We start from the raw sequence: 27714 nt of genomic DNA on the forward strand, positions 1-27714 counted from the left end.
TTTGACATGGAATGACCCCATTATGAAATATAATTTCTAAGACTACAGCTTATATATCTAAAAATGAGAGGTCATACCTATAATAGGAACCAATAAGATTAGTCCTTTCAGTTTTAACAATTTGTAATTGATTGCGTATGTGCAACTTTTAATGATACAACTTTCACTCGAGAGTTAAACTGTTAATTGCCACACCTGTGTTACTTTAATGAACAACTTTCACTTTTGAGAACTTTAAACCTTAATCTTTAATGAACTGAAATAGTGAACTAAATATACATCATGTATGGAGGAAGATATTGGATAAAGCAGAGAATAAGGAAAAGGTAACACAAGTGTATTAAATAACAGATAGCTAATTAAAAATTTAAGGTTCTTAAAAGTGAAAGTTGCTCATTAAAATAGCACAGGTGTGCCAATCAACAGCTTAGCTCTCAAGTGAAAGCTCGATCATTAAAAGTTGCAAATATGTAATCACTTACAAAAAAATGTAAACAATGAAATGGCCAATCTCATTGGTTCCTAGGTATGACCTCTTCTCATTTTCAGATATATATAACTGTACTCTTAGAAATTATATTTCATAACGTGTCTGATGAAGGCAAAGATACTTTGCCGAAACTATAACACTGTTATTTATTAGAGAACATATATGTTTTAGTCAGAACTTGTCTCTTATTGTAATTCATTAATATACGAAGCAACGTCAACGCATGAAACCCGGGTTCGTTTCCCGGTGAGAGCTCATGTGGTTCGGATCCCACGTTAAGCTATAGATCCATGTCTCACATAGCCTCACTGCTAGAAAGTATGTAAACTTCAATCCCATGAAATGAACCAACATTAAAATATTCTAATACAATGGTACTCAATCTAATTCCTATCAAGACCCCCATTTTATCACATCTTCTTGCCAGCGACCCCCTTATAATTTCTGGTTTGTAATAAGCTTGTGTGGGATTTTTAATATAACTATTGCGGAGATCTCACTATATTCATCTACTTCTATAATAGTAGAATGTATTTCTTGTATATAGTGGATAAAGTAACTTCCCTAAAAGCGAATGGATTAAAACCGAATTTAGTCAGTTCATTCGTTTTACAAATATCGAATCCGATCAATCATACTGTTTCAAAATGGAGGCCGTTTGAAAATTTTAAAACTTCGTAACTCTCTTAATGTTGGATCATATGATAAAAAAATTAAAAGATTTCTAACTTTGGTTTAAAAAACTTGGACAGTTATTTTTAAAAAAATATGGAGTATTTTAATTTTCGAGAGGCCGCCATTTTGAGTTACGTCATATTGTTGTGAATTTGGTACATTGTTGTGTATGTGTTCAGTATCACCAACAGGTATCTCGTTACCTTTCAATTATAATTGTATTTCAATATACAGGTTTTGTTGCATTTGTATTTTTCTGGTATTTCAATACGCAGTTCTCATTAGTTTCATATCGTACCTTTTTCATTTAAATTGTTTTTTAAACAACTCTGCACTTGATGAAAATGTTTAGTAGACCTATATTTTGTCATTCTTAACAGTATGTATAAAAGTTTAAATACGCCTATCAGAACAAAATTCAAAATAATGTTTAAAAATATTTTCTGGTATCAGATTCTAATTATATTTATCCCTTCTGCTTATCTTCGCGACCCCCAGATGGAAAAACCCTGTACTAATATATTCGATAATATACTGGAACCCTGTAGTCGATTGTACATTTTACTGTAATTTCCACAGAAAAAATACTATATTTTTCTAGAGACTTTTACTGTTTATGAGTATTTTCATTTCTCTTCATTATAAGTGTGCACATCAATATGGTGGTGAAAATAACTACGTGAGATTTTCTTATTAGTTTCCTAACTTCATAACATGATGCGCCTCAAGCAAATCTCTTAGTAATAAAGTATACTTGAAAACCACTGCCCATTAGGCATTTTTTTTTCAAAGTTATCTTTTTTTTTTTTTTATTTCGTTTCCATTTTAGGATTCGAGAAATGAGTGTCAGAAGTGTTGAAAAGTTATTGCAAGACTTTGCTAATAAGTAAATATATGGAGAGAGCAAATCCATATAAAATCAACAAATGATGGTCCCTGAAAAAATAATTCTATTTTGAAATTTCTGTACACACAATTCTATTACGCTTAGACAGTTGAAAATAAGTACTCATTCATTCATTTTTAAGACGTTTTATTATATTTTCGCGGCCATTTTGTAATGTCGTGTAAGCTTATTTTGCACTTTACAAAGGTTTACAGTATACACTGTGGCTCCTTTATTCTTTAAGATATGGATTTCGGCGAAGAACATTTGAAAGGTACACATGTTTGTTTGTGTCTGATACACATTAACCCTTTCAGACCTGGTGGTCACATTTGTGTACATTAAGTTTTAAGCTTAATATAATTACTCTGGAGGATTCTAAATGGCTGGGTTTTTATGTCAGAATTCTTTGAACTTTTCTAAATCACTTTCCACTATTTCTGTGGTGTTTTAATCTGTTGTCAGGAAGCAATGCACATTTCTTGTAGACTACTTGCAGGGGCTATCACAATGGACAAAGTCCAGCCACGTAGGCTATTTTATTCTTGGCGAAACAAGCTATTTGCAATAAATTCTTATTTTGTTTTAGTGATGTATTTTGAGTTTCTAAACTATATAGATCACAATGATGTGTTCGATTAATCCCATTTTAATTTTACATACGTATTTCAACCCTAATGCACGCAAAATGTTTCGTCCATAATTCTCTAAATATGACATCCGCAAACGAATTGACGGTTGTATTTCATTTGTTAAGTCATAAAGAATAATAATTCAAAATAACAATAACACCGGAAAGTAAACAAAAAATCAGGTCTGAAAGGGTTAAAGCCTACTACGTACATCTTTAAAAACTTGTTGGCAATTTAAAATTTGAAAAACGAAAATTGTCATTTTTGAGATTAAAAATTTTAAAGAAAAATAAGAATCACCGTTAAAGTTCTTTTTTAGAAATACCCTGTGATACTACTAATATTTCTTAAAAACATTTTATACCTAAGAGTCTAATCTTTTCTTTGTTGTGTGTCTTCAAACGTTGTGATTTTCTGAAAATCGGCTATGTTCAACCTGAAATCTCTCAAAAGGAACAATGTATACAACAATTAGAACCGGTACATCAGCTAACTTTTCTTCCCTTAGTTTGAAGCGATAGAACTGGAAATTTTACCGATGTTACTTACCTCACGAGCAACCTTTGTACTCTTATTGTCCTCATTCTATTATAAAAACTGTCAAAAAAATGAGGTATCGACTATTAACTTTCTCAATGTTTATTCTAAAAGTAAAGATGACATGTTTAAATTCGTTATTCTCAATTGCTCGTAGAATCTTTTGGCTAGCAGCGTGGATCTGCTCCATGATGTTTGCACTCGTCGTTACGAAGTCCTTGTGGTCTACGTATTACTACAGCTCAGTTACGTATGCTTTACAAGAGAACGATAAATCCTGGAAAACTTCATTGCCTGCCATCTTTTGGTGTTCAATGGATTCTGACTGGACTGTAAAGTAAGTGGAAATACATTGCTCTAATTTGTGAACGTGCCACATTCGGGAAATATTTTCACGAGTTTAGATACAGAAATAACTCTCTGTTCATTCCTGTTTACTTCTACATCAAATCTTCGTTAACCTATTGGAATTATAATAAGGGAAAGTAGTACCTTTTTCTGCGCGGAGATGTCTCTTGGACTCACTTTCTCTTGAGAGGAAGGACTGGGTTGAGCATAGTGTTGTCAACGGTTCGAGCAGCTTGGTTCACGGCTCAGACACCACCGAGCTGAACCGAGAAGTGAGCCGAGCCAACAGCTCAACCAACTGAGCCGGCTCGAGCCATTGGCTCAGTTGGGCTGAGCCGATGTCACACTTGAGCCAAGCCGATGGCTCACCTGAGTCGAGCCGTAGGCTCATCTCACCAGAGCCGGCTCCAGCCAATGGCTCATCTGAGCCAAGCCGAACTGAGCCAATGGCTCATTCCAATCAAGCTGGCTCGAGCTGTTGGCATAGTTAAATCGCGCCGAGACGGTTGACATCACTAGTCGGGCACTTGGCTTCCATGTCATTTGCTTACAGCAAGACATTAAAATCTGATTCCAATGGGTTAAAAAATTATAAAGCTATGAAAAGATCACGTAAGGTTACTTCATGCCAAAAGTACTTTTTCTTTTTTTAAATGATACTGCAGTTTGTACAATGAAACGATTTGTGATAAGGGCTGATATTTGCAGGCCATGTGAAGAAGTTTTTGTGAAATGTTTGGTAAATAACCAACCAGTTGATTGCTGTTCTTCCATTGAGGCAATGCCGTCAGATGCTAAAGGGTGTTTTGCAATGTTTTCCAGACAAACTAGGTGAGTTTTCACTTTTCTCTACTGACTAAAATGTGGAACAAAAATAAACGACCAAAAATGCCATTACAACTAATGACGTGCTTTGGTCTTTGTTCTTGTTCCATACTTTGCTGTAAAACATAATTTACTGAAAAAACTAACAACAATGAGAATGATACAACAACTAGTACATCAAGTAATACATACAACACAGTTCATAGATCACAACAATTGTTTAATTGGCCTTTTCTAATGAGTTTTGTGCCTACAACTTCAAACTGTATTTTGCCATCTGAATTTGTGAGAGTAATTGAAGAAATTGGCTAAAATGCATCATGTTTTGCTAGATCAAAAACACAAAGATGTATTGTGCACACAACCATTTGAAGGGTGTGAGGCAAGAACATGGTAATCCACAATTTTACTATTGTAAGAAATTAAGAGGTTTTCTGCTGCTCAATTCATTTTCAAAATCGGAAAGCTGATTTTTCACATAAGACTATACATGAAGGATTAAACGGACAAGTTTAAACGAAGCGGTATACATTGCTCTCTATCGGGTGCTGCAAAACGCAGCAATTGCAAAATCGTGAGTTACCATGTTTTTGCCTTACACCAAGGTGACCAGATGTCCCGTTTTAGCCGGGACAGTCCCTTTTTCAATCATTGTCCAGTTTTTTTTCTGATTCTCAAACGGGACGCCTAAATGTCCCGTTTTAAAGCAAAAATGACCCAGGTGTCCCGTAATTATTATTCAAAATATAAATTGTCAATACAAACTCTACACTTTTCCGTACCAACACTCATTGGAAAGGTTCATTTAAGTGGAACTTAAATAAAGCATCTCCTGACAACTGCTGAGTAGAAGTATTTTCCCATTTCTGTTCTTATAACGTACCATACTCAAATCTTCTAAAACTTGTGAAGTTCCTTCTCTGTTTACCCGGGACTAATGCTCCAACTGAACGTGTATTCTCGCATATGAATGCTTTGTGGACAAGTGATAAAAACCCAACTGTCTACAGATACTTTGGAAACTGTGCTGACCAGTAAGATTAATTTTGATCAGTCTTGTACCAATTTCTACGAAAATGTTAAGTGCAAACAAACAAAGAACTTTTAAAGAAGATCCATTCATCCCAAAAATGCCAGTGAAAATTACGCTATAGATGATGTAGTGAAAGTAATGATATAGTAGAGAATAACAGATATTCAATAATGAGGTAAGTAGTTTATTAGTAGTTAAAAGTATTGTTGGGTAGTACTTAAGTTAGAAACGCTGTGTTATCACTCTTACTTGTGTATTTTGTAAATAGAAAACACTGCTGAGTCCCAAAATGCAATCTGGATATTTACCCCTTCCTCCCGTCGCTGATTTGTATGCGTCCCGTTTTTACAAGTAAGAATTCTGGTCACCTTGCCTTACACCCTTCATTTATGCGTTCTATTCTATTCTTCAACCACAAATGTCATTATCAATACCGGTATTAAAATCGTAATACGTAGCCAAATAGACTATCGCACTGGTTTTGTTTTGAAGATGACATTTGTATTAAATTATGTTGTACGAAATAACATTCATTAGTCACAGCACAAGCTGCAACCAAAATGGTGCGGACATTTGTCCAAACTCCCCTACTTTAGATGATAAATTGTTACAAAATAATCAAATGCAATAGCTAAGTTGACACCAGGTCATTATTTAAAAAAAAGAAGAAACATGTAGTATAAAATAAAATAGATCCCCCCTCTCAAAAAAAAAAAAAAGAAAGAAAAAAAAGAACACGTATTAAATGAAATCATTGCACTAAATTGGAGCTCAAAACACGTCGTCGAAATTTGGTGCTATCTTACCCCGAATTCCATTTATGCGTTATAGAGCACACATTTAATTTTGTTTATCGGTATTGTTGCTAGATTTTGATAAGTTCTTGTAAATTTATTATTATTTAAGGTATTGTTGAAAACAATACAAACTCTTATGTTAAAATATATAAGATTTTAACTTCTTTTCTAGAGTAACGAGTCCTGCGCCATGGATGTCCATTGATAATAATACTTACGTTGAATTGTGGGCACGAAATACCAATCGAGCAAGAACAATTGTAAGTTGTTGAAAAGTACTTCTATTTTTCCAAAAGTATTTGTAAGTTACATAATTATAAACTTAAAAAAATAGGTTTAATATAATATTTTGATACATAGAAGAATGACCAAGAACAAAACCATAGTGTGAGAACTAAGCGAAAGATACTTATAACGTTACATCAGACAATTGAATTAGGTAGATAATCAACTGTTTATTAATATGTAAGTTTTTCAATATTCCGAACTATCAGAATATTCGTTCTTCGCACAGAGAGAATAGTTTCATTTTAACATAAAGGGCTAAATTTGGATTTAAACGGAATCGGGAGTGTCACTGTTCGTCTCAGCGACCCCGAAAACTATGGATTCGACACTTAACATCGGTAATTTTTATAATTTTTAAATATCTCCCCCTCCACCTACGTTACATCGTCAAAGTGAAATAATAAGAACCATCCTAGGCTCGAACTTCATTTATGTTGAAAATTTGATCGAGATCGGTCGTGTAGTTCAAAAGTTATTAAGTTACAAACGTAGTCACTTTCGTTTTTATTTATTTTTATATATTTTTCTCTCCCTCTTCTCTAAGTTGCACCGTCAAAGTGAAATGATAAAGATTATCCCAGACCCGAACCTCATCTATTTGACAAATTTGATCGAGATCGGTCTAGTAGTTCAAGAGTCATTAAGTTTTATTTTTTATATATCTGCCTCTTTCCTCCCCTACATTGTACCGTAAAGCGTAATGATAAAAAATCATCACAGGCCAGAACCTCATCTATATTGAAAATTTGATCGAAATCAGCCAGGTTGTTCAAGAGGCACGTAGTTACAAACCTAGTGACTTTCATTTTTATATATAGATTACACACTTTGTCCCAAGGTCATATGAAAATCCATCCATGACACATCGTTCATTTTATTTTTCATTTAAATGGATTACCCACCACTAGGGTTTTAATCTATTTGGAATTCATTCGAACAGTCTGAGAAAACGAGCATTTGTTCGTGGTGAGTAAGGATTGATACAAAACTCAAAAATATTTAAGAAATTATAGTAGTAAAGTAGTAGAAACTTCAGATATTCCGGATTGGTAACGGAACAGCTTGCCAACGTGAGAAGTCAAAGAAGAAACAAATACCGCTATATAAATTTCAAGCAAAAGTCTGCTTCTGCTTTATAATCCTTATTATAATGTTATAAAAAATAAATGCTTTCTAAAACTTTATGTATACGTAATTTTCGTAATATATCTGCTACGTGTACCTTCACACATTCATTAGAATCAAATCTGTGTTCAGTGTTTAGCTGGCAGTAATAAATGTGGATTATCATAAAATACATTTAACGCAATTAGTAAACAATCAAACCCTTCTCATTATTTTATTCCAGTATTGTACTAATGTTTAGTTGTATATTTTAAACATCATATTTATTATTATTATTATTATTATTATTATTATTATTATTATTATTATTATTATTATTATTATTATTATTATTATTATTATTATTATTATTATGTATTTTGTTCTATTTCTTTCTGAACAGGCGATATGGTAATATAGGGACACAGGCCCGCAACCAGCCACAGAGGTTTGTGGGGGCCATGAATATGTTAGGGGGCCAAGTCATTAAAATTCTCTTACACATAGCTAAATTGTGTTTTTTGTATTAATAATAGCATTTTGTCTTAAGGTCTAGAGGGGCCACGAAAAGTTAAGGGGGCTAGAGCCCCCCTCTAGTTGCGAGCTTGTAGCAACATCTAAGTATATCTAAGTATACTGTTTCATTGTATATTTTCCTTTATTCTGGGTTTTGCAAGGAATATCTTACAATTCTGCATGTGTCCAGTGTTACGCTCTTCTGTATCTTCTCTATCTTCTCTAGGATCGATATTAACAGACGAAAATCATATTCACGAGGAAATTAAATGTCGACTAAAAGCAGGGAATTCGTGTTATTATTCAGTTGAAAAATCTCTTGTCGTCGCGAATTCTGTCGAAGAATTTGAAGCTTAAAATATATAAAACGATAATCATGCCTGTTGTTCTGTATGGTTGCGAAACATGGTCGCTTACTCTGAGGGAAGAACATAGACTGAAAGTATTTGAGAACAAGATCCTAAGAAGAATATTCGGATCCAAGAGGAATGGGAACGGGGAATGGCGGAAACTTCATAACGAGGAATTACCTAATTTATACGGTTTACCCAACATTGTTAGGGTCGTCAAGTCTAGGAGGCTTAGGTGGGCACGTCATGTAGCTAGAATGGAAGAAAGTAGAAACGCTTTCAAAGTCTTTACTGGAAGACCAATCGGAAAACGATCATTAGGAAGACCTAGGCGCAGATGGGGGGACAATATTAAGATGGATCTCGCAGAGATAGGAATACAAAGTAGGAACTGGATGCAGTTAGCTAAGGATAGAAATCAGTGGAGAGCTTTTGTGAACGCGGCATTGAACCTCCGGATTCCATAGGCCATAGAGCTAGTTAGTTAGTATCTTCTCTATGTTCGTTTTCTTCTCTTCTAATTATTTTAAGTGCCTTTTTCAACATTTTGGATCACTTTGGTATCCGAATTTATTACTGGTATTATGTTCACATTTTTGGTCTTCTATTGTTCTCTCTCAACCTATGTTTTGGGCTAGCTACTCGTATTTTCCTATTTTCTCTCTCATTTATATGGTTTCTGCAGATAATTTGTGTTTGGTGCTGTGATGTTTATTAGGTATACCTTCTCTTTATTATTATTATTATTATTATTATTATTATTATTATTATTATTATTATTATTATTATTATTATTATTATTATTATTATTATTATTATTATAGGCTTTCAGGAAACGTAAATAGCAGTACGGTATTAACTTATTGCATGAGTGTTTGGAAAACATACTGAAAGAAAAAGTACCGAGAAAACCTATTGTTACAAAAGACGAAATATAAAGTCTTTGGATTGCCAAAGAGTTAAAAACACTAATTAATAAAAATATGAAATATTTTGTAAAATTTAAGAAACCTGGTAATTTAGTCATGTATGAAAAATTCTTTGCTTTAAGAAAAGATGTTAAAAGATTGTATAGTTATTTTGATGAGCTGAAAAATATAATTTATACCAACAAATTGTACTTTTGGAATAATTTTGAAAAGTCACAAGATGAAACTGTAAACCCCTCCCCCCCCCAAAAAAAATGTGAAAAGGTACAATTGTTACAGGAGTAAGAGAAATTGCTGAAGTTGTTAAAGATGTATTTCATAATAATCTTCATATAAAAGTTAATACAGTAAATATGTTGTAATCAGTAAAGTCAACAGCAACAATATAACGATTTTAGTAATATGCGAAAATGATGTTGCTAAAGTCAAAGTATAACTTATTACGAATGACAATAGTACCTTTTACGAAACTCTTGTAACACTGGTTCGAACCGGGATGCCTGATTATCAGAAGTTTGAGTTAAATGCTCATCTGTGAATCTTTTTCTAATATCACCTTTTTGAACTAACCATATATTTCTTTTCATTCGTCACAGGCCGGATATAAAGTTCCAGAGGGCTGTATCTGGCTCTCATGCCGTAGTTTGACCATCACTGATCTAAACTGTATCATTTATATTACGATTATATTAACATATTGATCTTATAGAAGTACAACCTTTCACAGCGAGACGGAAAGATAATAATATAATTTTAATTAAAACTTTAATTTACAAAAAGTAAGCAATCATTTAATTTTAAGCGAAGTGTTATTTTCCGTATCCCAACTGGGGAAGAAACGGTGGCTCAGTGGTAGAGTGCGTGAGGTACCTGGTTCGATCCCCTGCCAAGTAAGGTTATCGTGAACATCATCATGTCCGTAGGTTTTCTCAGGGTACTGCCGTTTTCTCTCACATTCTCATTCCACCAAGTCTTCCATCATCATTCATTTGCCTTAATCATCGTCTCCCTTAGCCTAAAGAGCACAATCGTGGGACGTTAAACTGAAAGATTTCAGCCATTGCCAAACCACGCTCAGGAATTCTAACTATCATTCTATTTAGAGATTTTTGTCATTCCTGAATTTTTAGAGTTCCAAACTTTCGACTCTCCCCTGGGGTCTTGGTCACGGAAGTTAAAAACAGGAAGAAAATGAATTGAAACATCAAGGAATAAAAAGGAACCGACTTATCAAGGGAAGAGCTGTGTTGTACAAAAAACATGTTGTCAAGTGCGTCAGCGATCTTCAGATGAGGTTAATGCGAACTAAAATATGGCGGAGTCAATTTTGTGCGTCTTTCCTGTTCCTTGTTAGACTTTTAGCGTTCTTTTCGTTTTGCTTAAGTAACTTTCTTGATAACTGCTTTTTATTTCGTAAATACCCAATTTTTTCTTGGGATTAGTGCAATAACTCTTAAATTGGGTTATGTTCTTTTCTAAAGTTTTGGGTGGTGGTGGGGGGTGGGGTTAAGGCTGTACGAAAACCTTGTTGTGTATAGATTCTATTTAATGCAGTTGTCAATCTGGGAAAAATTGGCAACCCAATCCATTTTTTATATGGACGAAAAGAAATCTAAAAATCCGAGTAAACTAGCATATTATAAATTCAAATGCGGAAAATTCGGTGTCAGGTTTATCGAAGCATTTAAAAGAAACGTAATACAGGGTAGAAGATTCAAAAAAATTTATTTGGAGCTAGTAGAGAGACTGGTTTTTGAAAATGTATTTATTCATTTAAAAAAAAAACAAAAAAAAATCTAGACAAGGGATAGTTGAGTGAAAAATGGGAGGCGCTAATTACAAAATTTTCACAGCTTTGGCATGACAATAAAAATATTAACGTGAGTTGGTAACCTTCCAACAAGGAACAGGAAAGGCGCATAAATTGACTCCGCCATACTTGAGTTCTCATTAATCTCATCTGGAGATCGCTAATGCACTTGACAACGTGTTTTTGTACAACACAACTCTTTCCATGATAAGTCCGTTCCTTTTTATTCCTTGATGTTTCTATTCATTTTTCTTCCTGTTTTTAACCTCCATGACCAAGACTCCAGGGGAGAATCGAAAGCTTAAGGAACTCTAAAAATTCAGGACTTACAGAAATCTGTTAAGTAGAATGATTGAAAGATTTCATTTCATTTTCATGAACGTCTCCCAACTGGCAAAGCAAGAACAAGACCCCCTACTACGTGAAAGAGATGATACACAATTACTTCCAAAAGGCACTAATGTTTACCTAACGAAGCCTTCTATATGCAGGAACTAAACCACTGGAACAAAAGAAAGGTAACCAGTTCCTTCCCCTTGTACTTCTAAAGGGTGTATGGATAATGAAAACTAAGGAATTATAATGAAGGGATAAATTGAGAATTAGGATTAGAATACAATTACAGAATTAGAATTAGGATATTAAGATACAGCATGAACAAAGAACTTGTGGTACTATTGTGGTTTCATTGCACAGATATTCACTTGCACACGTCAATGAATATTTCTCCAAATGCAAGTTGTTACTTCTAGGACTGTTAAGAAACCCGTCCTCAGCACAAGTGACTGTTGTTTTGCATTAGGGTAACTGTCCCAATAATTGACAGTGTACCAGTAATTGACACTGTCGTCTTTTTTTCGCCGCAACAAGACTGCGGGACTAGATACCAGCAAATGCTGCCACCTGTTATTCTTTTGTGATGTTGTTAATCCTACACTACTGTTAATATTTGTCAGTAGGTGGTAGTACTCCAAAGGAAGCAGAACATCGATGGACAGTGAGAAGTCAACCGTTTTTTCAGCCTTGTAGTAACGGTTACGCTTAAGGAAAGTTGTTTTTGTTTCCGGCTCATATCAAATAGACCATAATAAAGACTGACGAGTTAAAGATCTTTTAATGTAACTGAAGGACTAATAGATCAGACTAAACCAAAAATTTTAGCTTCCTGAAAGTTAAACCGAGTTTTCAGGGGGGATGTCAATTATTGGTCACAGGTTAGCTGCAATCACCAGTAATTGACACCCCTGTCAATTACTGGTGATATGTCTAAGCTCAATGAATATCAGTAGAAATTTGTATACCATGTATTTCAGTGCAGTTAAGTTTACTGGTAGAGTTAAAAACATTATTTCTTATAAAATTCCAGTAGTTGACAGGGGGTGTCAATTACTAGGTTACTGCAGAAAAATTGTACAATTTACACAACTTTGTTATTATTGTGATTTATCATCATTCGAAAGGTCCTGGGTTGACACCTTTGTGATTAACAGAGAACCGACCTCGCTTTTTAAAAATAATTTCTTGAAGTGGTAAATATCCCCTTGATGCGGAGTTAAGTGGACCTAGGCCTTTTCCCTTATTTTTCTTTGTCTTTCTGAGCGTTCAATATGACTTTAAGTGACGTTCAAGTGTCTTCCCTTAATCTACAGTATTCTTACTTGGCACGTTGCCACTGGTAGAGTAGCCTACAGTAGCCGATTAGTTAAGAAAAAGGGAAATAACATATATTTATGGACACTGTGAATGCTTTACATTGATGAAGCTAAGGAAAGATTCTGCTTTGTTTCTTTACAAGTGAAATCACATCTATGGAGCAAAGTAAAATCACTTCTAATAGGTATAATGTCCACTCAGAGTGCATCTTTAGCTAGTGATCATATGAATGCAACGCAGCTACAAACTGGCCACACCTACAAGCGAGAGGGCAGTCTTCCCTAGATATTGGTGATAGCCCAGAGGAAAATGAGAAAACAGAAGTAGCACAAGTGTTAGAAATACCGTCAAATTCGTCCCTTCAGATTCCGTCAGGTGGTGAAAAAACTAACTCTTCTTTAAATGAAATCTTTAAGTTTTACGTCCCGCTGTTATGCCGGTTAGGCTAAAGGAGACGGTGATGAAGAGAAATGAGTGAAATAGTGGAATGAAGAAAGTGGGAGGAAACGAGAGAACTCCAAGAAAACCCAGGAGCACGGTGTTTGTCCACCACAAAGTCCACACGATGTGAGTTGGGATTGAACCAGGGACCCCAAGCCCGGAGGTTAACGCTCTACCACTGAGCCACCACGTAAGAGAGTCTGGGAATGAACAGTGACATTCCAACCACATCACATCAACTATCAATGTGTAAAATTAAAAAAAAAAAAAAAGTCTTTATTATGATGAACAGTTTTATATCGGTTGCATTACTGCTATTGATAAAGGCAGGGTTCGTCAAATTTCTTAGAGAAGTGACGGAAGACAAATTTGAGTGGCTAAAAGTCACTGATATTGATAAAGGTGGACATAAAATTCATATTTTACGGATCGCTTTCTCTAATTGGATAATGTCGTTATGCGCAAGATCAAAATCTCATACCGACAGATGAAACTATCATAAAGGTTTTCCGCCATCATTAGGCCATTAATTCTTGTGTTATGCGATGCTGTTACATTAGGACCGAGGCAGGGTTGGCTGGTTTAAACCAAGGTTTAAACCAGCTGGTTTTTTCAAAAAAACCAACTGGTTTAAACCAAAAAAACAAAAACTGTTCGTAAAAGTGTGTGTGTTTGTAAAATCTTGATGAACACACATTTGTGGGTTATCACGTTTCACTCCCGTATATTATTCGTATTATATTCAGACCTAAATTCCCCATTCGTTACTCAAAAAGATTATACTACAAAAACAACTTTTTTTTTTTTTTTACAAGTTTATAAATGTTTATTTTGTGATTTTTTTGTACTTGTTATTATTGTCATGTAATTGCAATCGAAGAAAAATTCTAAATATTGTTTCGTTTCAATGTTTACTATTGATAAAATACATCGAAAATGCCGTACTTTGTGTGTGGGGGAGGGGTACATACAGACCCCACGAGAGGCATTTAGTGAAATAAGTATCTTTGGTATCTATCTATGTATAAATGAGTCTGAGCCAAAGTGGACTCAAATAATTCGTATCTTTATTCACTTTTCTTATTGATATGCAGATTAAGTCGGTGTATTTCTTTAATTTGGACCAATAAAAGTCGTTGTTAACTAACTTGAACTAAATTAGTTCTTCTGTACTCCGTAGTACATTGAAATTGTTCATATGTAATTCTGTGTAATGGTTTCACTTGTGCAACTGTTTATCTTTTTGTCCTTTTGAAATGACTCTTGACAGTTATATTAAGAAGCATGTAAAGATCAGTACAACGTATTTTTTTTTATCAGGATTCCTTCGTGAGTGAGTCGGCAGACGTATCGCATTTGTGGCCAATTAGTCCTGGTTCTGAGTTCAAATGGAGGACAATTTCTCTCGGATGTAACTCGAGAAGCGGTTTTTATTCCGCTTTAAGCTTATGTGACCCCTTCCAGCATAACCCGGTTGTTGCATAATAACATCAAGGCGAAACAAACTTATTTCTGTCCATATATGATATGAATATATAGAGCAAATCATTTAAACCATATAAACCTGGTTTAAACCAAAAAAAAAAAAAAAAAAACGTTTTTTTAGTTTTTTTTTTTTAAATAAAAACCATGGTTTTTGCCAACCCTGGACCGAGGACATTTATAATAAGACAATATTTCACAGATAGTATTAGAAAATATTTTACTTCTCAATTATACAATTATTAATATTTAATTTTCTTGTCATGTGTCAACTGGAAACAAGACTTATGCTATGAATATTTGCATTATTTTAGTATTAACATCCGTTGTATGCAAAAATAATATCTCAAAACTGTTATAAATCAGCTTGGTAAGGTGGTAGAAAATTATGTAGTTCATTCGAAATAAGATATTAAGAGATGTCAATTACTGGGTCACGATGTGTCAATTACTGGTTATTCTGTCAAATCACACTGTCAATTACTGGTACAATAAACAACTTTTCGTATATATATATTTAAAAATAATTATCAGTCTATATTTTTTCCGGTGGTGTGTATGGATGAAGGAAGGATGCCTTCGTACCTGCACGAGAGTTAAGTAAGTTGGACTCATTTGAAGGGTAAAAAAACATGTAATTTGTCAAATACTGCTCTTATACTGTCAATTATTGGGACAGTTGCCCTATCTAATTGTAACAGCTCCATATCGAGCATCATTTACATGCTTTAAAACTGATTAATGAAATACAAGGTGTTTCAAAACAACACCGACAACGTTTGGGAGGTGATTCCTGATACCAAGATAAGACAAAAAGTATAGACCAACCTGCGTGCACAGATACTTCCTTTCGGAGTTATAGGCTACCGAAAACATGAAAAATTGAACTTTGAAGGTCCATAGCTCCAAAACTATGGGGTCTACCGTAGTAAGGTCAAGACTTCATATAGGAACTAGTATGTGTCCTATCCAAATATCCAAGTTTCAGAATTTTGTGGTACTTCCGCAACAATTTTTACAGAAATAGTTGGTGAGTACTTCAAATTATCTGCCCGTATCCAAACTCCCTCTATAAAAAATGTTGCGTGAGTACCTTAGATTCTGAAACATGTATTTTCCATGGATCCACGGACCTATAAAGTACTTTTTTTTTCATGTTTTCGGCAGTCTAAACTCCGAAGTATTTGTGCACCCAGGTTGGTATATACTTTTTGTCTTATCTTGGTGTCAGGAATCACCTCGCACACATTGTGGGTGTTGTTTTGAAACACCCTGTATAATATAATAGTTTGAAAAATATGACATTGTTCCAAAGGAAAATATTTTTTCTTTCTTTCTTTGTTGCAGCTCACTATCATGACAAACGAGGAGGTTCCACTGGACACAGGAGACATAACAGACACTCGCGTTGACTTTGAGTCGATGACTCTCATATACACAGTCAGTGATGAAGCAGCAGATGAAGACGTGCATACCATTCCCATCAAATCAAGACAATGCAAATTCTCTGACGAGAATAAGGGATTGTGGGCCTTCAAGCACTACAGCTACTCAGCGTGTGTGACGCAAAAGAAGGCAGAGTGGAAAATGAAATTCTGCAATTGCACCGACAAAATTATCGGCTTTACAGTTGGTAAAGTGATTTGCCTTTAATTTCAGTTAATATGAGTTTTATTTTCTTCTTAACGGATAGTTTTTCTCCTCCTTTCTTAGTGTGCAATATGGGAGAATACTTTTTTGTGTGTATTTCCTACTGTATATCACTACCCAGCATGTCACGGGTAGTGTGATGTAATTGTTTTAACTTCTAACTTATTTCATTTAGTTAGTAGTGAGGCCATAGTTCCTTTTGCCGCCTTTGCATTTTACAATTGGCTAATTTAAATAGTCAAACAACTTAAAATAATACATGTGACAAGTAATGTACGAATTACTTTCGAGTACCATTTTCGCATTGAGTTTGCACTACTTTTATTTTATTTCTTCAAAACACATTTTTTTTACACATTTATACTACCGTTGTAAAATTTCTTTCGCAATATATCCTAATGGATTTGTTTTTTACTTCTTCCATTTTTCTAATGTTTTCGATTTAAAATAAAATATTCATTAGTACTAGTTATAACAACAAATAAACTTTCATCTTACGTTCAAGTATCTTTTTATTATCATTCGAAATATTGTTTAAGTTCTAATTTATGTCGTATCAAATTTTTTCTCCTAATTGATTCTGTGTTATTTCAAAGAAAAACAGTTGTGTTTATAAACTTCAACTGGATGCACAAAATATTCACTTCACTATCAAATTGTTGAAGTGGGATAACGATTTAATTATCGAAATTAACTTTTGTAATTGTATTGGCCTTCAACTAGCTGGAGGCTCCGTCCCCAGACCCAGCGTTTGCTCGGCCTACGGCTTCGTACCTCCTAAACCCACAATTCTACGGAATTTCAAGTTTCTTTTCCTATTTCAATTATCTAAAAGATAAGATTTTGTATCTCAAAAAAGCTCGTTTAAATAACATGGGGATTTTTCATCCCCCCTTTAGACCCCTTAAAAACTAAAAATATTCACTTTTGGAAATTTTCCTGTGGGTTAATCCCCGAAGGCTACAATCATGCCAAATTTCATCATTCTAATCCTGCTGGAAGTGCATAGACATTTTGGGGTGTAGAAGATGTCCTATATGAATAACATGGAAAACATTTTTAAGTTCCCCATAGGACACTCTAAAGTTGGAAACTTTAACTTTTGGTGATTCACTTAGGTAACACTAATGGAAACGTAGGAGCATACGGAATTTCAATTTTTTATTCCAATTCCAAGTACCTAAAATATGGGATTATAGGTCCAGAAAAAAGTACATTTAAATAATATGGGAATTTCTTCATCCCTCCTTTAGACCCCCTAGAAATTAAAAATATTCACTTTTGGAAATTTTTTCTGTGGATTAGTCCTGTGGAAAGCTACAATCATGTCAAATTTCATCATTGTAGCCCTATAGGAAGTGCCCAATAATTTTGTGGTGTAGAAGTTGTCCCATATAAATAACATAGGGAAAGATTTTTCAATTGCCTATAAAACTCCATTAAAGTTGGAATTTTTAAGTAATTTTGTTAAATAATCCTATAGAAAGCATACAAGCATACCGAATTTCAAGTTATTATTCCAATTCGAAGTACCTAAAACATGAGACTATAAGTCCAAAAAAAGGTCCATTCAAATAGCTTGGGGAATTTCTTTATCCCCCCTTTAGACCCCCTAAAATGTAAAAATATTCACTTTTTGCAATTTTTCTGTGGTTAGTCCCTAAAAGCTACAATCATGCCAAATTTCAACTCCCCGTCTCAACCGGAACTACCCGTTATTTTATGCCAGTTGATATAGTTTGATACAAATTTTTATATAGTTAGGATACAACTGTGTATATATAACTTCATTTACTGAAATATTATCTTTTTAATATACATTCTCTATTTTTTTATATCGTAGGGAATCAACGACTTTGCGAAACAGAAAAAGAGAAGAACTGTATAAAGATTCTTCTAGGTACGTTAAAAAAACATAGTGAATCACAGAATCTAAGCATGACGTTCTCAAATTTGGATGTAACTCTTTATCAAATTAAATCTTGCAAGTTTAGAATTTTAAATATTTTTAAATAAGATTTTTAGCTCAAAAATAAGTGTAGTTGTAGTGTATATTCGAAAGTGGGTTCCCTCTGGGAAAATAATGCACTTTCGTGACAAATAGAAACAGGAAAAATGAATATGGTAGCACTTCTTTTAACTCCACACATACAGGTAATCACTTGCAATTTGCACACTTTGACCTATTTCTAGTTACTCTTGCAGTCTTCTTTTTTTAAGTTTAAAGTGTCTTCTGATAACCATTGATGTACCTTAAAATAGAATATGCACATAAAAGAATATCGAATTTACAATAATGATTCACACATAGAATGTGTAATGAGATCGCCTTTAGTCACGTACCACATCCACCGACAGATCCATATTTATCAAACTACAGAACACAGAAAGCTTTCTGTTTAGGTGTCGCCATCTTTGCTACTGGAGCTGTCAAGCGGAAGAACAAGAATAGAATAAAATATTTTAATTGTTGTTAAGCCTATAATTACGCAATACACGTCAATTGGAATATATATATACGTACATGATTTATAAATTACCATACATTACATGTACATGTACCCTTACCACACATTATATGTACTTACTGAAAATAAAATTTATATTCTATAGTATCACCAATAAGCACATAAGTTTTGAGATTCAACGAATTAATTACAGGGTTCCTACTGATCTGGAAAAATCTATTTCCCAGACTTCTCCCTAACCTTTGGCAGGAAATTCCCTGGCTTTGATGACAGGTGTCGGATGACGTTGTCATATAAATAAGGAATAAATAACTATGTATACTTATATATGAGAACAACTATTTTATAGAAAAAAATAGTAAGCAATTTCTCATACGTACATTCGACTTATCTCCCATAAAAATGTGAGCAACGTCCCATATTTTGATTATTAAGCTAAAATTGGTGTACAATTAATGTTAGAAAAAAATATATTTTATAAAATTTCCCTGACCTTTCCTGAATTCCAGCATTTTCCCTGAATTTCTCTGATTTTCAGCCTTTTTCCCTGAGTTTCACTGACCTGCACCATTTTTCCTGAGTTTTCGCTGACTTCCCTGATCAGTAGGAACCCTGCATTAATGTTGTAAATAGGCATTGACACCAGACCATTATATGCGAGGCGTGTCCGGAATGTAAGTACCGTTTTGAAAAAATAAAATACTAAAACAGGTTTGATCACCCAAATTTATTTTTACATGAAAGAACACACCTTAAATTATTTTTCGACATAGTTTCCACCAATGTTCTAACACTTGTCTAGCGGATGATCAACTTCTTCAAACCTTCCTCACAGAAACATCCCGTCAGTGAAGACAACCATAACTCCACAGTTTTTTTTTTTTTTTTTTTTTTTTGCGTCGTCGTCACTTTCAAAGCGCTTACCGACGAGCTTGCGCTTCAAGTGCAGGAACAAGTAGTAGTTAGACGGCGCCAAGTCGGAGCTGTATGGCGGATGGTCAAACCTCCGAACCGACCTGTAGAATTAACGATTGGGTGACACTTGCAGTATGGGGACAAGCAATGTCATGGAGCAACACAACTCCTTTACTAAGCATCCCTCTTCTTTCGTTTTGGATTGCACACCGAGGTTTTCTCAGAGTCTCACAATATCGTTCCGGATTGACGGTTTCTTCTTGGGTACGAAGTCAACCAGCAAAATCTCTTTCCTGTCCCAAAACACTATACACATGAGTTTTTATGCTGACATTGTCGTTTTGAACTTTTGCTTTGTGGGAAATCCTGTGTGCCGCCATTCCATTGAATGTTGTTTCGATTCTGAGGTGACCTACGTTTCGTCACCAGTCACAATTTGGTTTAAAAAGTCCTCTCTTTCCTTACTATAACGGGTAAGAAATGTCAAAGCACTGCCAAATCGTTTGGTTTTGTGGACGTCTTTGAGCATTTTCGGAGTCCAGCGGGAACACAGGTTGCGATAACCTAAGCGGTCTGTAACAATCTCATGCTAAACGTTCTCGAAACTTGAGAAAACTCATCTGAAAGCATTGTCATTGAGCACCATCTCTCGTCTACTTTTCTCACCAACTCATCAATCACAACAGAATGCCACCCACTTCGTGGTTCGTCATGGACATTTGTCCGCTCTTCATTGCACTCCCTTTCCCACTTTCACACCATGCCATCACTCATTACATTTTCACCGTAAGCCTTTACAATTTGAGAAACAATTTCGGCCGGCTTAACGTTTCTTGTATTCAAAAACCGGATAACAGAACGAATCTCACAGTCGGTGGGTTTAGCAATTGCTTTAAACATTGTAAACGATCACAGGACACAGTACACTCACGACAACCAACCGTACTGGCGTCAGTAGAGAGGAATGAACCAGTGAAACTAACGCGCATGCGCGGAGCGCCGATACTAGCGATGCGATGGCCTTCAAACAAAACGGTGCGTACTTGCCGTACACTGGCGGGATGTTTCGTTGAGGACGTTTTGGACAAGTTGGTAATCCGCTCTGACAAGTGTTTGAACATTGGTGGAAACTATGTCGACAAATAATTTAAGGTGTGCTGTTTCATGTGAAAATAAATTTGGTTTGAACAAAACTGTTTTAGTATTTAAAATAAACTATTTACTTTCGGGACACGCCTCGTACTTAATATTTGGCTTTAACTTTACCCATAGGCAAATAATGTATGTAGGTTGGTAACATGTTACATACAATTACAGAGCTGAACTTATCAAACAGTATTAACAAAAAATTGGCTTACCAATGAATCCTCCCTTGGAAAGCCTAAATATTTTTCATACGTTTCGGAACGCCACGTTGGTTCCTTCTTCAGTGGCAAGATAACAAGGATAAAGACGGATAGGAAATAAAAGGTGTAAAACAAGGAATACATACGACTAAATAAATAAATGAAACGTAAAGAATGGATCCTGAAATGTCACGAGCAGAGGAAAGCGCAAGAAGAGTAAACTAAATCAAAAGAAGCGCGGTCTCTATGCCAGATACAAAATATGCATCAAAGGTAGATAATCAAATTCTATCAATATTGCCAGTATCCAGATTTAAAGCAGGTTTGTATTTATGAATAAAGAATGATTCTTTAATCTCTCTTGTTTCTTTATTTTTGCTGAACCTATTACATTAACTTGTTTTATATTATGTTTATGTTGTTTTAAATGAATCGCCAATCCCAACATGCCCTCTTCTTGAGCCTTTTTTTCATTGTCTAATATATTCTTTAATTCGAGTGTTAATATTCCTTTCTTTCTACAATTATCGACAAAAATGTAACGTATTCTTGCAAACGCATCTGCTTCTAGTATCCCACCAAAAAGTCTACAAAAACATCTCACCGGATTTAAAAGTTATTTTGTTGATACACTAAATAAGTCAGGCATTTACCGCATTCAATGCGAATATGACTACTCATATAGGCCAAACGGAACGCAGTATAAACACAGTTATTTGTTTAGTGGTATGTATTCCTTGTTTTACACCCTTTTATTTCCTATCCGTTTTAATCCTTGTTACCTTGCCATTGAAGAAGGAACCAGCGTGGTGTTCCGAAACGTATGAAAAATATTTAGGCTTTCCAAGGGAGGATTCATTGGTAAGAAGCCAATTTTTTGTTAATTTGAATCATCCTCTCATGCGCCTATTTTAATAATTTTAATTTTTATCAAACAGTAATTTACAATGCTTATTGCTGAACCTATCTAATTACTCTAAACAGTTTTTTTTTAAGTAATAAGAACACATCATTTACATAATTGTTAGTACCCAAAAGCATTATACCATATGCTATTATACTTTTAAAAATGCAAAATAAGCAGTTCGTAAAGCATGAAGATTGGTGGTATTAAGAAGAGGCGTTACTTTCGTAAGTAAATTACTAAAAGATAGATAATATCACCGTAAGTGTATTTGCGTTTTTTCTCTTTCTCAAATCCGATGATTTTGACTTCTTTCAGGCGAGGGAAAGGAGAATGAAACCATTCCCGGAAGTGAAGACGACGGTACATCACAATGTCTTCTTAGCTGCACCGAAAAGAGAATTGAAATTTCGTATATCAACATCGCAAAGTAAGTCTCTTTCAGGAAGTTTATTTATTTTATTTTATTTTATTTATTTATTTATTTATTTTTTTTAGAACATTTTTCGGAAATCGATCAAGTGTTTTCGTTCAAATATGGATGAAACGAAGATCCACAGCCGAGGAGTCTGCGTTTAATGATTTACTGTTCCTTGAATTTCTGCTCACGGAGTCCTTGAAAAGTCGTTAAAAAATCAATAAAACACAAAATATGAGTACATAATGCACAAATTTATTTCTTACACATTTCGAAACAATAGTTTACTATATGAGAAACACGAACTATGAGGAAAACCCAGATATAGATATAAGTTTTATTTAGGTTGTGCTCTCGTCGATGTGACCTCCGTGAGCACTTATGACAGCCTTGCATAGAGCTGGAATTCTAGATACCAAGTTGTCGAGGGTTTCACAGTTTATATTTCTCCTTGCATCTTCCAGTCATTCCCAGAGCCTTTTGACATCAGTTGGAGCCTTTATGTGTGCTTTTCTGTTTAACTCATCCCATAGTTTCTCTATCGGATTCAAAGCCGGGGATTGTGGAGGCCATGTCATGATTATCAGGACCTTTTGCTGCTCTTTACTTTTTAAATAATTGAAACACAATTTCGACATGTGCTTTGGGTCATTGCCTTCTTGAAAGACAAACCTTTTGCCAATATTGCGAATACCAGATGACTCCGCATGATGTACTAAAATACTATGATACGTTTTTTTAATCCATTGTTGACTTGAATCACCAATATTTCCTCCTCCGAAACCAGCCCAAATCATCACACTACCGCCACCGTGTTTTACTAAGTAACTCAGACAATTATCACTTACACGTTCGCCAACCATTCGTCGGACATACTTACGTCTTCTCGTTCCAAATTAACTCAAACTTCGATTCATCCGTCCAAAACACCTTTTTTCATTGATCGAATATCCACCATTTATATTCTTTTGCGCATTAAGAGGATTTGTTTATTTACATCCCACTATAAAGGTATTCGACAAGCGATGCGGCCGTTTAGACCAACACTACGTAGTCGCCTCTTGACTGCGTCCACTTATATCGGAGCTTGTTTGGTTTTATTCAACTCTTCCGTGATTACAGTAACCGGAAGTCGTCTATTGCGTTTGCTTGTCACTACAATGTGCTTATCTTCCCCCCTTGCTGTACATTTTGGTCTCCCTGTTCGTTTTCTCGTCGAGTTTGCCCCTATTATTCTTAATCGAGCAAACGTGTATGTTACACTTGATTTCTGAATGAACCCTCTTGTGTCCACAAAATCTATCTATGCGATTCAATAATATTCCAAAGGATTCCATAGTGACTTTTAAAATGTTATATTTTTAGTGTTTCATTTAATATATGATATGCATTGAATGGCAGAAAACAATAAATTAGGAACTGTGGTACGTATAAATAAAATATTGAAGTTACAAACTTAAGGACATTGAAGTGATTATCCGTGCTTTTCCGTATTTAAGTTGTATTGTTCAATGTAATTTGTAAGGCAGAATACTGTACCGGTTTTACTGTATAACAGTATTTATATGTTACACATTAATGTGTACAGATTATATTTGGAAGTTGAAAATTTTATATTCTTTTCTTTTCAGACGAACCAAAAACACTGACATTATCATAGGCCGGATGATTTTTGTTTTGGGGCGAATGAGAACTCAGTTGAGAGTTGTGAGAGGAATGATTGATGTTACAGGTACAGCATTTATATAATATTACGTTTTTACAATCTAGTTTTTTCTATTATATATATCAAAATAACACCGACGTTTGAAAGGTGATCCTTGACACCAAAATAAAACAAAAAGTATAGATCAACCTTGGTAAACAAATGCTTGCTTTCGGAGTTATTAGCTGCCGAGAACATAAATAAAATGAACTTTAACCCTAGGAACACCAGGGAAGGGGGGGGGGGGCTCTGAGGCTCACAGCCATTAGTTTTTAATGGAAGCCAAAATACCTTGGTGTTCCTAGGGTTAAAGGTCCATAGCTCCAAAACTATGAGACCTACCGTAGTCGGGTCAAGATTTTATTTAGGAACTAATATGTGCGGTATGTTTCAGAATCCTAAGGTACTCACGCAACAATGTTTATAGAGGGAGTTTGGTTACGGGCACATAATTTGAAGTACTCACCAACTACCTCTATAAAAATTGTTGCGGAAGTACCACACGTTTGTGAAACTTGGATATTTTTATAGGGCGTACAGTAATTCCTAAGTGAAGTCTTGACCTGACTAAGGTTGGTCTCTTAGTATTGGAGCTATGGATCTTTAAATTTCATTTTTTAAATTTTTTTATATATATTTTCGGCAGCCTCAACTCCGAAAGGAAGCATGTGTACCCAGGTTGGTCTCTTAGTATTGGAGCTATGGACCTTTAAATTTCATTTTTTTAATTTTTTTATATATATTTTCGGCAGCCTCAACTCCGAAAGGAAGCATTTGTGTACCCAGGTTGGTCTCTCAGTATTGGAGCTATGGACCTTTAAATTTCATTTTTTAAATTTTTTTAATATATATTTTCGGCAGCCTCAACTCCGAAAGGAAGCATTTGTGTACCCAGGTTGCTCTCTTAGTATTGGAGCTTTGGACCTTTAAATTTCATTTTTTAAATTTTTTTATATATATTTTCGGCAGCCTCAACTTCGAAAGGAAGCATTTGTGTACCCAGGTTGGTCTCTTAGTATTGGAGCTATGGACCTTTAAATTTCATTTTTTAAATTTTTTAAATATATATTTCGGCAGCCTCAACTCCGAAAGGAAGCATTTGTGTACCCAGGTTGATCTCTTAGTATTGGAGCTATGGACCTTTAAATTTCATTTTTTAAATTTTTTTAATATATATTTCGGCAGCCTCAACTCCGAAAGGAAGCATTTGTGTACCCAGGTTGATCTCTTAGTATTGGAGCTATGGACCTTTAAATTTCATTTTTTAATTTTTTTTTATATATATATTTTCGGCAGCCTCAACTCCGAAAGGAAGCATTTGTGTACCCAGGTTGGTCTCTTAGTATTGGAGCTATGGACCTTTAAATTTCATTTTTTAAATTTTTTAATATATATTTTCGGCAGCCTCAACTCCGAAAGGAAGCATTTGTGTACCCAGGTTGGTCTCTCAGTATTGGAGCTATGGACCTTTAAATTTCATTTTTTAAATTTTTTTAATATATATTTTCGGCAGCCTCAACTCCGAAAGGAAGCATTTGTGTACCCAGGTTGGTCTCTTAGTATTGGAGCTATGGACCTTTAAATTTCATTTTTTAAATTTTTTTTATATATATTTTCGGCAGCCTCAACTCCGAAAGGAAGCATTTGTGTACCCAGGTTGGTCTGTACGTTTTGTCTAATATTCGTGTCAGGAATCAACTAGCAAACGTTGTCGGTGTTGTTTTGAAACACCATATATATATATTAGTGTTTTTTTTACAATTTATATTTTATATAGCAAATTGCGATACAAATTTCAATTTTTATCCCGTATTTCATATATCCAGTAGATCACTTTACCAGAAACTAAGAATATTACCATTATCGTGTAAATAGCTTGTCGAAACATCATCATTCATATATGTGAATAAACGAAATTTTCTATTAAATTCCGACCTAGCGATACAACACTAGAACCATCAATACTTCATATACAGAATTTCCGGTTAACAAATCTCAAAACTCATTACACCACAACTATGTAGTACCAAATTCTGTCAAACAAATGCCAAATTTGTAGTTTAAAAATTATCTTAAATTACTGTTCTCTAATTACCTATCCTATAATAATTCATTGTATAAGAATAAAATTTACTCCGCGTGTAGAGCAAATACTAATATATGTTACGAACGGAGAGCTATGAACCCAGAGTTTCCTAACGCAGAAAATGAAATAAATAACTAAACAATGATGTTTCAACACGATTCACCGTTTCCGCTACTAAAAATTCAAAGTTCATAATGCGTTGCCATAGAAGGCAAACTTCACTCCATTTCACAGGCTAATCATACAGAACGAATGCACGAAATTAAACGAACCTTGGCGTGTTTCTAGTGGGGCGGTGTAGCTATCAGACTTAATGGATGGGCTTTGTGAGTTGTTTTGTTCTCAATTCAATTTCATTTCATTTCATTTCATTTTATTTATCCTCCATTCTGTACAAACTTGGAAATAATTTTCCGATAGTACATGGGATTCGTCATGGTTAATTGATGCAGTACATATATATTAGACACATTTGTTAAACATAATTCATACTTTTATACATTACAGTAATTTGAAATATCATTATACAAATACTACAGCATACCTTATACATAAATGAACCTATCTTGTTACTTTGCTACTACTATTTACATTGTGACTAATTGATTATATTCATCTATTGTATAGAAGCAATGTGACAATAGGTATTCTTTTAATTTTCTTTTGAATGTAACATTAGACTTGATTACCTTTAATTTCTTTGGTAACTTATTGTATAGCATAATAGCAGCATATTTTACTCCCTTTTCGTACATTGCTGTTCTATGGTTTGGTGGATGAAAATTAGTCTTATTTCTTGTGTTGTATCCATGCATGTCACCGTTTGTTATGTACTCATTTATGTTGGATCTTACAAATTCTATTAAGCAATATATATACAAACATGGTAAAGGTAGTATAGCTAGTTCTTTAAAATATTTCCTACAAGACTCTCGGGGTCCTACACCAGCTAGGATTCGTACAACTCTTTTTTGAAGAACAAAAATATCTCTACTTTTTACAGTATTTCCCCAAAATATTAATCCATATCTTAATATAGATTCAAATGAGCAGTAATATAATATTTTTGCTGTATTTCGGTTTATAGTATTTTTGATGGTTTGTACGGCAAAACACATTTTTCTTAACCTATTCGCAATTTTTTCTATATGATAATCCCATTTTAAATCTGCTGATATATGTACACCTAAAAATTTTACAAAACTAACTTGTTTTATTTCGTTTTCTCCTATTTTTATACTTCCTTTATCTAGATTGTTGTTTGTTAATTTAAAACTTATTGACAAGGTTTTTTTCTGAATTTACTATTAACTTATTATGATCAAACCAGTTCGTTAGCTGTTTTACGGTGTTTTCTATGTTAGTATTTAATCGTTGTTGGTTTTCGCCTGTTATTGCTACACTTGTGTCATCCGCGAATAATGTG

At 34.4% G+C, this 27714-nt stretch overlaps 1 protein-coding gene across 1 annotated transcript in view; it reads left to right on the forward strand.

The window, feature by feature from the left end:
* Positions 1-27714, forward strand: part of LOC145665865 (uncharacterized) — a 124911-nt gene that overhangs the window by 91139 nt on the left and 6058 nt on the right. The window contains exons 12-18 of the mRNA XM_081732978.1: positions 3378-3557; positions 4277-4399; positions 6396-6483; positions 16144-16429; positions 18290-18346; positions 22398-22509; positions 24129-24229. Coding sequence (XP_081589104.1) covers positions 3378-3557; positions 4277-4399; positions 6396-6483; positions 16144-16429; positions 18290-18346; positions 22398-22509; positions 24129-24229 — 947 coding nt within the window. The remainder of the gene's footprint in view (positions 1-3377; positions 3558-4276; positions 4400-6395; positions 6484-16143; positions 16430-18289; positions 18347-22397; positions 22510-24128; positions 24230-27714) is intronic.

Source organism: Thermobia domestica, chromosome 12, assembly GCF_964235325.1.
Source record: "Thermobia domestica chromosome 12, izTheDome1.hap1.1, whole genome shotgun sequence".
NCBI classification, from domain to species: domain Eukaryota; kingdom Metazoa; phylum Arthropoda; class Insecta; order Zygentoma; family Lepismatidae; genus Thermobia; species Thermobia domestica.